Source organism: Zonotrichia albicollis, chromosome 12, assembly GCF_047830755.1.
Source record: "Zonotrichia albicollis isolate bZonAlb1 chromosome 12, bZonAlb1.hap1, whole genome shotgun sequence".
Classification (NCBI taxonomy): Eukaryota; Metazoa; Chordata; class Aves; order Passeriformes; family Passerellidae; genus Zonotrichia; species Zonotrichia albicollis.
Genome location: NC_133830.1, coordinates 1693848 through 1707273, shown reverse-complemented (window position 1 = coordinate 1707273; position 13426 = coordinate 1693848). Strand labels below are relative to the sequence as shown.

General features: G+C 45.4%; 2 protein-coding genes across 5 annotated transcripts in view; one reads left to right on the top strand and one right to left on the bottom strand.

The window, feature by feature from the left end:
- Positions 1 to 5390, top strand: TRNT1 (tRNA nucleotidyl transferase 1). 2 transcript variants are annotated; one of them, XM_074550315.1, is made up of 8 exons: positions 1 to 151; positions 225 to 355; positions 1127 to 1320; positions 1844 to 1982; positions 2184 to 2310; positions 2544 to 2737; positions 2860 to 3110; positions 4319 to 5390. In XM_074550315.1, the coding sequence occupies exons 2-8, from the start codon at positions 295 to 297 to the stop codon at positions 4565 to 4567; spliced, it is 1215 nt and encodes a 404-aa protein (XP_074406416.1). In that variant the 5' UTR covers positions 1 to 151; positions 225 to 294; the 3' UTR covers positions 4568 to 5390. The 2 variants fall into 2 exon arrangements, with proteins under 2 accessions (XP_074406416.1, XP_005490223.2); XM_005490166.4 differs by having other exon boundaries at positions 66 to 355.
- A 745-nt stretch (positions 5391 to 6135) lies between these two features.
- CRBN (cereblon) overlaps positions 6136 to 13426 on the bottom strand; it is a 39195-nt gene continuing 31904 nt past the window's right edge. For all 3 annotated transcript variants that reach the window (XM_074550311.1, XM_074550312.1, XM_074550313.1), the window contains 2 exons: positions 12226 to 12357; positions 6136 to 10048 (listed from right to left, as the gene is read on the bottom strand). In XM_074550311.1, coding sequence (XP_074406412.1) covers positions 9865 to 10048; positions 12226 to 12357 — 316 coding nt within the window. In that variant the 3' untranslated portion in view covers positions 6136 to 9864. The remainder of the gene's footprint in view (positions 10049 to 12225; positions 12358 to 13426) is intronic.

Sequence of the window (13426 nt, the reverse complement as noted above, 5' to 3'; positions counted from 1 at the left end):
GCCGATGCCCGGTGGTGCCGCCTCACCGAGCCCGGCCCTGCTCCGGGGCGGTGCCGATCCCCGAGCCCGGCCCCGGGGCGGTGCCGATCCCCGAGCCCGGCGCCGCTCTGAGCTCATCGGCCGGCGCCGGCGATCCGGGAGCTGGGCCCCGGTGAGTGAGGGGGGCGGCGGGCCGGGGCGGCCGTGCCGCGGATGTGGGCTGAGCTCTGGGTTGTGCCCCGCAGGGCCGGGCTGCGGCTGCTGCGGCGGCGGCACGGCGGGAGCGGCTCCGGCACCAGCACCGGCACGGGCACCATGAGGCTGCAGGCGCCGCAGTTCCAGGCGCTCTTCACGCCGGGGCTGCGCAGCGTGGCCGGTGAGTGCGGGGCGAGCCCCGAAATGTCCCTGAGCGCAGCCCCGGGATGGTTCGGGTTGGGAGGGACCTCAGAGCCCATCCGTGCCATGGCAGGGACACCTCCCACTGTCCAGGCTGCTCCCAATGAGCCCCAATGTCCAGCCTGGCCTTGGGCACTGCCAGGGATTCCCGGCAGCCCCAGCTGCTCTGGGAACTCCATTCCAGCCCTTCCCACCCTCACAGGGAAGCCTCACTCCTGAACCTACCCTCCCTCACCTTATTGCCCTTACCCCTTGCCCTGGTAAAAGTGTCCCCGAGAATTTTTCTGCTCCCAGAGCCTTCTCCAGGCCGAACAGCCCCAGCCAGTCTCCAGGGACATGTCAGAGCTCGTTTTTCCCTTTGTAGGCCGATTCCATGATGCCCTGTTGTTCCTGGAGAAGTCAGGGTTCATGGCTCACTGTTCTCTGCTGTAAATAATCTGAATTCTTTCCCCTTGTCAGCCCCTGACTCTTCAAAATTATGCCCAGCCCAGAGTGCCCAGGACCAATTAGAGACCTGCCAGTAGTTAAGTTTCCAGAAAAGCTTCAGAAAAATAAATCAGAATGACAGGGAAAGTACCTGTGAGTGCTGAGCTGTGCCATGAATTAGTGCATTTCGCATGAAGCTGTGAGTTATTTGCTGCTCCCTGCACATTGGAGTGTTTATTCCTACATCTATGATCTTTATTTTGTGAGAAGGGAGGTTATGGACTGTGCCATGGCTTTATTGCTGTTTGGTTTCCTTCCTTCCCAGAACTGTTTGAGAAGAAGAACTACGAGCTGAGAATAGCAGGAGGGGCTGTGAGGGATTTACTGAGCGGAGTGACACCACAGGACATCGATTTTGCCACCACAGCCACCCCAGCAGAGATGAAGGAGATGTTCACAGCAGCTGGGGTTCGTCTGATCAATAACAAAGGAGAAAAACACGGCACCATCACTGCCAGGGTTGGTTTGGGATTTCTTTGGATCTTTTTTACCTGTCTGTAGATGTCCAGTAGAAAATTTGCTCCTTATTTGTTAAAGTGTCACAGCAAGAGTTTAAATGAGACCCTGTTTAAAGCCTGGAGTGATTTTTTTGATTATTCATTGTACAATTCAAGTAATTACCATGTTTTAATGCATGTAACCCATTCATGCTGCTGTGTCACCACCAGAAAAAATAATCTTGGCTGCCCACACATGATCCTGATGTTTCCTGCTCCTGATTTCTTCTACCTTGCTCTCAGTCCATCTCCTGCAGGAAGATTTCTGCAGGCTCTGTAGAAAATAAATAATGTCAGCATTATTTTCAGAAGTTCCTATTTCTCACTCTGTGTGAAAACCTTGCACACGTTGATGTGCATGTGTCCACCCATGGTACACAAACACAGGGCTGAAAAATGAGCAGCTTTTGCATTTAATTTCGTTTAATTTGAGTTCATGTCATGTCGTGGTTGTGTTGAAGTAACGGTGTCTGTGGGATTTGCAGCTGCACGAGGAGAATTTTGAAATCACCACTCTGCGCATTGACGTGGTGACGGACGGGCGGCACGCGGAGGTGGAGTTCACCACGGACTGGCACAAGGATGCTGAGAGGAGGGACCTCACTGTCAACTCCATGTTCTTGGGTAAATCTGAGAAACACTTACCTAGATGAAGCACTGGAGTTGAGTTTTGCCCCTGAATTCTGTCTGTGTTAAAGTCTGTATAAATATGGAGATGATCTGACAGAGCAGCTCAAATCACACCACTTGTCATTTCCACATGAGAGTGCTTCACTGTGTCAGCCACATTTGTAAATTGATATTTCATTTTTCTTTTTTTTCTAGGTTTGGATGGGACACTCTATGATTTCTTTAATGGCTATGAAGACTTGAAAAACAAGAAAATCAGATTTGTGGGCAAGGCAGCTGAGAGAATACAAGAAGATTATTTAAGAATTCTGAGATACTTCAGGTAAGAGGTTTTGCCTTTCCTTGATAAATAAACTGTATAAAGCTTCAAAACATGCAAAAAAGATACCAGTGATGTAAAAAGAGTTGTAGTTGTCATATTTCCTGTTCAACCTAGATGATTTTATGATTGTAAGTGGAATAAGTTGTATAATTGTAAGAATTCTTTTAAATTGTTTTAATTATAAGAATAATTGTAAGTTTTCCAGTCTAACATCCAGGGGTTTTTTTTGGCAGATTTTATGGAAGAATTGCAGAGAAACCTGGAGATCATGAACCTATTACACTGGAAGCAATTAAGGAAAATGCCAAAGGCTTGGCTGGAATATCAGGAGAAAGGATTTGGGTGGAACTGAAAAAAATTCTGCTTGGAAACCATGTCAATCATTTGGTTCAGCTTATGTATGAGCTGGATATTGCCCAGTACATAGGTAAAGTGAAATGAAGTTTGATTTCCTACTCCTGTATCTTATACAGAAAGAATTTTGTGGCAAATTGACATCAAACCCACTTTTCTTCCTCACACTTCTTTGCGCTTTTTGTGTGTTTTCAGGGCTACCACTCGGTGGGAATTTAGAGGAATTTGCCAGAGTCAGTAAAAACATCCAAAACCTGTCTCCAAAACCCATGACTGTCCTGACATCCTTGTTCAAGGGGAAGGATGATGTCACAAACCTGGACCTGAGGCTGAAAATCTCCAAGGAAGAAAAGAACCTTGGCCTTTTCTTGGTGAAGCACAGGCAGGAATTAACCAAAGGCTCGGGGCCAGAACCACTCAGACCATACCAGGACTTCCTGATGGATGTGAGTGGAGCTCACATTGCTCCACTGGGGCTTCTCAGGGGCTGAATTCATTCCAGGACATTCCTACAACCCAATCCTGCTGTGTTTTAGCAGTTCTGAGCACCCTGTGCTCTGGAGCAGGTTTTGGGATGATTTAAAAATCAGTCAGGTTGGACAATGTCACATTTATTTCCTTGTGGCCTTCCCTGGGCTGGCACTTTGCTGTGCTGTCCTGCTGCAATATCAAACAGGAGCTGCCCCTCAAGGAGAATTCAGCTCTGAATGCTGAATGGAAAATCAGTGCAATTCCTGGTGTTCTTCCCAAGGCAATTTTTAGGTGGTTTTGTGGTGAATTTGTCGGTGATTTTGGAGATTTTTTGACAATTCTTTTATGTGATTTTTGGGGTGATTTTATGGGTGGTTTTTGGGATTTTATGGTGATTTTTTGGAGTGATTTTGGGGATTTTTATGGTGATTTTGAGGCGATTTTTTAGGTAATTTTGAGGCAATTTTTTGGATGGCTTTGGGGCAATTTTGGGTGATTTTGGGGACAATTTTGGTGTGATTTTTATGGTGATTATTTAGGTGATTTTGGGGATTTTTGGGGGTGAGTTTTGGGGAGACTTTCGGTATTTTTGAGGCAATTTTTGGGTGAATTTTGGGATTTTTGGTGATTTTTTTGGAGTGATTTTGGGTGCTGTTCCTTAGGCAAGCTGGGATGTTCTTCCACAGCAGAGTGAGGTCACTTCCAGCTGAATTTTGCTGATCCTGAGGACAAGGAGCAGTGCCCAGGGCCAGGCCTGTCTGCCTCAGGAAAGGTGATGGATAGGAGGGAGAGTGACAAAACTCAGGGCTGTAGAGTCCTTTAAAGGTTCCACCAAAGGGCAGCTTTAGGGCAATGGCTGTGGAGGTGGAAATGATGAACACTGAACTTTTACCCAACACTGCTGTCAGGGTCGGGCTCCCTTTGGAAAGAGGATTTTTAAGGAGAAAAGCTTGAAATTTATGATCTTGGCATGGACCAAATGGATACTATGGATAAAGTTTAGCAGGAGATCTTCCCTTCCTGGATTCAGGAGTCTCCAAGGATCTCCCCCAGAGCCTGCAAAACTCAGTTTTAATTTCTGTGAGGCAGGAGAGAGCCTTGCTTGGCCAAGGATAATGGGAATAACACAATGCTGAGCACACTGGGAGCTGTTTCACACTGAAATTTCCTTTTTGTCTCCCAGTCTAGGGAAGCCAACACCAACTCCAAGCTCTTTGAGCTGCTGAAGTACCAAGGGGAGGAGCAGCTGCTGAAGGAGATGCAGGAATGGGCTGTGCCCTCGTTCCCTGTCAGTGGCCACGACCTCAGGAAGATGGGGGTGTCCTCGGGGAAGGAGATCGGGACAGCCCTGCAGCAGCTGCGGGATGAGTGGAAAAAGAGCGGCTACCACATGGACAAAGAGGAACTGCTGAGCTGCCTCAAGAAGCTCTAGAGTGAATAATGACCAGAGCTGTTTGTGCCCTGAGCTCCCAGGAAACTGAGCCTCTCACAGCCTCTGTCACATTTAACATTTCCATTACTGACCCCTGACTTCTGCAAGGGGAGGTTGCGTTTTGTAATAATGCAAAACACGGTTTGCCAAATCAACCTCTCTTTGCTGTTCTTAGTGATGAATATTTACTATTTTATCATGGCTTAGGGCATGAGAGGTGACAGAAAGATTTTTCTCCTTCTGACTTTCTATATCCAAAAAAAACCCCTCAAAATCTCCCCAGAATCATCCTCTAGATAAAATCATGGAGGGGTTTTTATGTGCCTAGGAGAAAGTGAGGAAATAATGGGCTCTGCCTTAACTCTTTTTGTACTTAAAGCTGGATAACAGATGGAAATGGTCACGCCAGCAGTTCCCAACAGCCTTGCCATGGACAACCAGGCTGTTTTCTAGGACTATTTTTATTTTCCAGAATTAGTTTTAGTTAAAAGAATGCCTTGGCTGAGTCATTATCATGCATTTTCAGTAACTTATTAGTGAGGAAACTAAATCCACAGCAGGCTGGTGAAGGTTCTACATTGCATTTTCAACTCCAGGTGTGAGACAAACTATTCATGTTAATTAACATGAGCTCCAGCTCCTTGCCTTGGGAATTTGGGGATTTGGAGCTGAGCCATCCCTGGTCTCTATGGATCTCTTCCTGTCCCTGGGGTTTTTGGTGTGCTGTTAAAATCTCTGGGAGCAGCTCTGTGTGCACAAATCTTGTTACAGGTTGAAGTTTTCCTACAGAACCATGGTAACAAATAAAATCCTTTGGATTTCATTTTCCTTGGATATCATTGTGCAACACTAGATGGCAACACTGGAGCAATGCTGGGAAAAATCAGCATTTTGGGCTTTCACACAAGTGATTTTCCTGGGATGTCTGGTCCTTTAAATGAATTACCCTGAAGGTGCCTGGGAATTTGTGGGAGCCAGCAAGGGGAGAGGGAAAAGCTGTTTGTTAGGAAGGCAAATCCCACAAGGACAGGATGGTGCTTAATTTAATGAGGGGATTAAATTGAAGCCTCCTTTGTGTCATTTCTGGAACTACTGAGATCTTGGGAGGGAGAGTGACAAAACTCAGGGCTGTAGAGTCCTTTAAAGGTTCCACCAAAGGGCAGCTTTAGGGCAATGGCTGTGGAGGTGGAAATTGTGAACACTGAACTTTTACCCAACACTGCTGTCAGGGTCGGGCTCCCTTTGGAAAGAGGATTTTTGAGGAGAAAAGCTTGAAATTTATGATCTTGGCATGGACCAAATGGATACTATGGACAAAGTTTAGCAGGAGATCTTCCCATTGAATTTGCAGCTGTTTGCTGGAATCCAGTCCTGCTCCCAGATTTCCTCTCTGGTTTATGTCTGAAGGGTTGTTCAGCACAACTTTGTGCCCCAGGATGAAGGATGACAACCCCAATCATGCCTATGAGCAGCAAGGAATGATTTATTTAAATGGATGCTGGTAATGATTCGCCTGAAAAGACTTTATCAGAATCATTTACTACACAGTATAGAGGCTGTGCAATCAATCATTTCAAAGCCAGTTTAATTATTAGTAAATAGAAACTGCTGGGTTTAATTGGAGATTATTTGGCCAAGCTGGCCAGTAAAAGCAGGGGGAGCCCCATTTCCTCCATCCCTCAGTGATAACACAGAGGATCCTGTTACAAAACAGCAAAACCAGATTATTCCACAAGCACCTGCTGGAATTCAGTGCAGGGAGCACCAAGGTTCCAACACCTCCAAGCATCAGCCCCTGCCTGAGGTTTCCCATTGCTCTATTGAGCATTTCTGTTCAATTTTTCATTTTTCTTCCACTAAAAATAACCCCTAGCAAAATGAAAGGCATGAAATAAAAAATATAAACATTTTAGGCAAGCAGTGCCAGCTTGGGAGCTGGAAAAATGCTGGGTTTAAATAAAGTCTCCTCTTTAGAGTCTGGGTTGTTTAAATTGTTTGATACACACGTGGTCAAGTAAAGTTCTCCAACAGATGACTTGACTAATTAAATGACATTCACAATGGGTTTTAATTACCTGACACCCTCCCCTCTCTCCCATGTTATTCCTTATCTTCTCTGCCCTGGGCCAGTGAAACCAGCACAGACTTGGAAGTGAAACTTTTACTTTTTGCAGCCAAAAACTCATCACAAACCCAAATGTTTCCTTTTCCCACCCTGACAATCAGCAAAACCAGGTGAGTTTTGAAACAAATTGATTTTTATTCTTTGCAAATATTTGCAAGCCACAAGATTTGTCAGAAAAGTTGTCCCAAAAGGCAGAGAGAAGGAAGAGTTAAAGCAGAGACTGGGCTAGCCCTGGAGCAGTGCACAGAGCAATGAAAGGTGACAGAGAGAGGAACAAATGAACTGCAGCACATCCAAAAAGAGAATTAATAAAAGACAAATGAGTATCTGAAATATTTCAGACCCAGTGTACGAGTGGTTCTATCTATTTGTCGAAATGAACCTAAAATAAATGAAAAGTTGCAAAGTTACAGCTCTGACTGGGGGTGTTGGTGATGCTGCAGTGATGGCTTGGAAATGAGTCTGTGCTGGAAATCCTGTGACCCCTCAGTCGTGCCCACTGGATTCATTAATGAATTAATTCCTGCAGGAATCCTCAGCCAATCAATGGGGTAAATGTAGTAAATATTCACCAAACCTGCTTTCCTCTGATCAGCTCTCTGAGCACTTGCTGTCTGTATTTTTCCATAATGATGCTCCAAATTTTCCCTAATTCCCACAACAGTTTTCTCTTCAAAACAGAGAAAAGGATGGAAAATATGAACCAGTGTAAGGAACCATGCCCAGCCCACAGCTGGAGTGCTGGATGCTCTGACAGCTCCCAGATTCACCAGCACAGGACTGAACCTGGGAAGTGCCATGGACTCAGCACAGCTCCAGCACATGGAACAGCATCATCAACAACGACATTTAATTGGCATTCATTTACTCCTGACTTACCTCGATTATGTTAGTTTACATTTGACTATAGACACAAAACACCATAAAATGCTTGTTCTGGATTCAAACATTGCCATTTTTAATTGAGAATCCAAAAGACTCGGCCAAAAGAACTGAACCTTTAAAATTCAGTGACAGCTGAGAAAATCCTTTTGGAATTCCCTTCCCAGCCCCCAGTGAGTGCTCCCACCAAGGCAGCAGAAGGTGCTGGCAGCACCCTACAACTTCCTGTCACCACCAAGTCCCACTGAGGGCCACAGGAACAACAGCCAGGAGGGACTCTGAGGGCAAAACATAAATTATCCCAAATGCACAGCCCAGATGTGCTGGGTGAGGGAAAGCCAGGCCTGGTTCCAGTGGATTCACTAACACAGAGCATCCAGTCTCCCTCTCACACCAGTGCCTGGCTTTCCAAGCTCATCATGAATCATTATCAACATCCAGGATGTTTTCTGGATGAAAATGAGCCACCATCACCCTCTGTTTGCTCAGAGCCACATCCCAAATTCTGCTGTGGTGTGTTCTTAAGTTTGTTAGTTTGCTCCCCCATTTTCAGTATTAAATGGTTTCTTCCTTTCCCAGGACCCTGTCAGGTAGGTTGCTATGGAAATGAAACTGCTCCCCCCATTTTCTGTATGAAATGGTTTCTTCCTTTCCCAGGACCCTGTCAGTTCGGTTGCTATGGAAATGAAACTGCTCCTCCCCTGGTTTCTCTTATAAAGTGAAAGTTGTTTCCTCCTTAGGCTCAGTCAATCACTCCTCACACTTCTCAGAAAAGAAGAAACCATTTAATACAGAAAATGAGAGAGCAAACTAACAAACTTAAGAACACACCACAGCAAAATTCTGCTTTCCACAGTTCACTGCCAAGTCAGGGCACTGCACAGGGAACTGAGCACGGAATTAAAGGTGTCTACGAAGAACAGAAGCAGCACAGAGGTAGAAAGTTCCAAAGAACTAAACCTGAGTCACACAATTAATCTCTACATACCTGGCAAGACAAATGCCCAGCAGCAAGTCCATGGTTTGGGGTGTTTTTCCACACTGCCAGGCTTGGCCTTGGCCCTCACTGAATGATCCGGCCTTGCTGCACTGCCTGGAGCTGACAGAGAACAAGCAGCCCCTGGCTCGTGTCTTACACTTGACTAGTTCAACATCACTGCCAAGAAATGAAGAGTGAATGATAAAAGCTTCACAAGAAAAACAAGTGTTTATGTGCACAAGCATTAAAAAAAATCTCCATTGCCATCCAAAAAGTGCATTCTGTGAGGGAAAATAAAATAAATCACTGGCAAAAGCTGCCCCAGATTGGCACCCAATTTGTGGAGCACAGACAAAACAAAAACCAAACCAAAACCCAAGAAACCTCCCCACAAAAAAGCACTGCCTGTATTCCTATTTTATTTGGAAACTTTTGCTCTTTATAAGTTGATAACGTGAAATTTTACTTTATGATCTTAAAGTTACAATGAAATAATTAAAAGAGATTTTTCCTTCCCTTTGTCACAACAAGTATTACTTTAAAATCACCTCAGTGGGGTGGTTTAGAGTCCTTCCCAATCCCCTGGCCACCTCCACTGGTAAATTCACCAGGAATAATTGGGGAAGTGACTGAAGCACACTGAACAGAACATGACAATGCTGTTTTACCCTCTGGGACTGACCTGTGCACTTCTTACCAACAGTTTAAAATTTAAGACTTCTAAAGTCAAATGGACTAAACAGATGAGACAACTTGTAAGGAACAGACACTTCCCCACGGGGTCCATCCTGGGAGGAGCTGCAATCCCAGCTTTGCACATTCCAGCACTCAGAAACGCTCGGGCTGCTTCTCTCTTCCACGGTTATTCAGCAAAAAGCTGAGAAACAGCACAAGCAGCAAACCTGAAGGACTCCAGAGAGTTAGCAACAGGGATTCTCAGCAAACCACGTGTAAGTGTGTTATGGCCAACACTCCACAGCAGCCAACTGCCATCTACCATCCCGGGAATACTGCAGCAATCAGACTCTGCTCGTTGGGATTTCAGTTTGGTTTTAGTTTCCATCCCCTTCCTTCCTTCACTGGAGGTGGGAACTCCACAAGTCCAGTCCCAGCTGCGTCCAGGCGATCAGAGATTTCCCGGTGTCCCACTCCTGGTGTGCCCTGTGCAGGAGCAGCCCGGGGCAGGGCTGAGCTGGTTCCGGGGATGGGTTGGGGCAGAGGAGGAGGAGCAGCCCCGGGCAGGGCTGAGCTGGTCCTGGGGATGGGTTGGGGCAGAGGAGGAGGAGCAGCCCCGGGCAGGGCCCTGGGCTGTCACAGGCACAGCAGGGGCGAGCGGCCGCGCTCCGCGTCCTCCGCGTCCTCGGGCATGCGCGGCAGCAGCGCCGAGCGCGTCAGCCCCCAGAACCTGGGGGGACACAGCTCCTTCCTGGTGGCCGTGAACTTCCAGCCCATGTGGCTGCCGCAGAGGCGGCACTGCGCGATGGTCCAGGCGTAGCTGCGGGCACAGAGAGCGGGTCAGGGAAAGGGCAGGGAGATGCTGCAGCAGGAACGGCCCAGCTGGGTGTGGGGGACAGCCCCACTGTGGGTCTGGTGACAACCCCAGAGTGGGTCTGGTGACAATCCCACAGTGGGTCTGGTGACAACCCCACAGTGGGTCTGGTGACAACCCCAGCTGGGCGTGGGGGACAGCCCCACAGTGGGTCTGGTGACAACCCCAGCTGGGCATGGGGGACAGCCCCACAGTGGGTCTGGGGACAACCCCAGCTGGGCATGGGGGACAACCCCACAGTGGGTCTGGTGACAACCCCAGAGTGGGTCTGGTGACAATCCCAAAGTGGGTCTGGTGACAATCCCAGAGTGGGTCTGGGGACAATCCCACAGTGGGTCTGGTGACAACCCTAAAGTGGGTCTGGTGATAATCCCAGAGTGGGTCTGGTGACAACCCCAGCTGGGCATGGGGGACAACCCCACAGTGGGTCTGGTGAAAATTCCCACCCCACCCAGTGGGCATGGGTGACAACCCCACAGTGGGTCTGGGTGACAATCCCAGAGTGGGTCTGGGTGACAATCCCCAAAGTGGGTCTGGTGACAATCCCCAGCTGGGCTTGGGTGACAATCCCCAGAATGGTTTGGGTGACAATCCCCAGCTGGGTTTGGGTAACAACCCCAAATTGCATTTGGATACCAATCCCCAGCTCCATTTGGGTACCAATCTCCCAAACTGAATTTGGGTGACAATTCCCAGCTGGATTTGGGTACCAATCCCCAGCTCCATTTGGGTACCAATCTCCCAACTGAGTTTGGGTGACAATTCCCAGCTGGATTTGGTAACAACCCCAAACTGCATTTGGGTAACAACCCCCAGCTCGGTTTGGGTGGCAATCCCCAGCTAAATTTCGGTAACAACCCCAAAATGCATTTGGATACCAATCCCAGCTGGATTTGGGTACCAATCCCCAAACTGGGTTTGGATACCAAAATCCCCAGCTGAATTTTTGTAACAACCCCAAAATACATTTGGGAACCAATCTCCAGCTGGATTTGGGTACTAATCCCTACCTGAATTTTTTAAACAACCCCAAACTGCATTTGGGTACCAATCCCCAGCTGCATTTCCAAAGAATCCTCAGGAATCCAATGCCCAGTTCCCATTTAAAACCCTACAGAGCTCCAAAAAATAAAAGAAGAAAATCCCACAAACATCCCACCCTCAAAGCCCTCTCTTGCCTCTTCAAAGAGAGGAAGCGACCAAAGCTTTTTATTGTCCCAGAAATGCTGAGAGCCCTGAAGAGGGGTCACAAAACTTCTCAGAGTAAATTATTTAATGGCAATGGAAGTGATTTTTGCCCTGCTTTTGAAATAACAGAACTGCTGCACCTCCCACAGCAGTAAAGATTTTCTCTAACAGTTTTAAGAGGTAGAACATGAATATTTCAAAGCCATCATAGAAGAGCTGAGAAAACACAAAAGGATGAGCAATATTAAGTCCAGATATTAAAAGTCTCAAATTTTCTTTGGGGAATGTGAAAACATGTGATAGAAATGCCAGACATCCTCCAAGTCATTGCTCAGCTCTCTGTGAAATTCCAGGAAAAAAATCCTAAATGCAAAACCTGTTATTATTAGGCAATTATTATTATTTACATCTTAACACTTAATTCTGTTACTGCCTCAGAGAGGCAGCCTCATTATTAATTATTTATTATTAAAATAAAATTAAATATAATCAGATCAATACAAATGTTATTAGTTTTTAATTTAATGTAACATTTATTCAGGTTTTAGATATAAAAATGTATTTCAGTGGATGAAATGTATTTATATATTCTGGTTTTCACTTGCACTAAAGCTGTGTGAAAACAATTCTGAAAATAGTTGAACTTTAAACAAAACTACACACAAAGAAATTTCCAGACAACTTGGTTTACACAGTTTAGATTCTAGACTATGTTTTAAAAGCTTAGTATTTCTCCATTTAAAAAAATTAAATCCTGCAATATTTTATGTGATTTTTCCATTTTCTTCTGTATCTCGAATAAGTCTAAATTTACTTCTTTATTTTTCACATGAGCGGAATGATGAAATGCACCTAAAAAACTCAATATTTACTATTCCACCCTCCCAGAAAGAGGCAATTTGGGTAATTTTCTGTTCAAATCTTGCTGCTCTTACCCAGGGAACCAGCTGTGCTCTGTGGAGGGGCGTCCACTGAGGCTCAGGTTGGAGGCTTTATAAACAGTGAGGGTTTCATGGATGTACCCGTGGGGATTCACATAGGCTGCCATGGGCCCACACAGGGACAAGCTGCAACACAAGGAATTGTGTCAGAATGCAAGGAAAAATTCAAAAAAAAAAAAAAAACCACCAAAAAAACCCACCAAAATAACCCCAAACGATGACAAATATAAACAGAGAAAAAATTCCAAATAAGCTTAAAATATTTCAACAGAGCAAAAAAAAATCCCCACTTTTTGTAGGGAAAAAAAAACATGTATTGAATTACAGCATTGAAAACTGAAAGAAAATAGATGCCAATTAAAAATATCATTGCTCAAATTTGCTTAGAATTGCAGAAAAGTCCTCGATAGACTCATCCTGTGTGTTCCTTTAAACAGTTCCAAGAAAAGCAAGGAAAATGTAACTTTAAAAGCAAGCACAAATGTTCATTTACTGCACTAACTTCTCAACACCTTCTGTTAAAAGCTCATCGTATTGACACAGCAGGAATTGTGGTGTCTGCAATCCATTATTTGATTAAAAGATAAGAAATGGCTTTTAATTACCCCATCAGCTCCTTATCACACTGATAAAGAAAAACCGTGGGGAGTCTTTGTTAAGCCAAAGCATCTTTTAACCTTGCCATTATCAGAGGGGCTGGGCTGCTGGGAGTTCATCAAGATGAAAAGCAGAGACAAGGCTGACAGAGGCAGCAATTATTGGGAAATGTAATCGTTGTTAAACATGGGAGATATTGTACAGGGCAAAGAAAGAATGGGGCCAGTTATCAGGAATAACCTTCAGCTCTTCAGAGAAAAAAGGGATCACAACGTTTATTGGCTTAAAGAGGAACCTTTCCTGCAAGCCAGCATACTGAGAGCCTGTTTATAGCCCCTCATTAGTGCATTTTAATTGGCACTTGTGCCTGTTGACACATAAATAAAGTCCTGGAAAATAAAATTTAACTAAACCTTTATTCAGAAATACCAGGATGAAAAAGTCTTCATGTGACACATTTATATTTCAAATTGTTCAGAGTGAGGTGCTGGGGATGTGGCACAACACCAATTTCTCTTCCAGTATACCTGGAAACGCTGAGATTCCCAAACTTTTTATTAAAAAAGCTCAAATATAAACTCTCTATAAATATTTACTT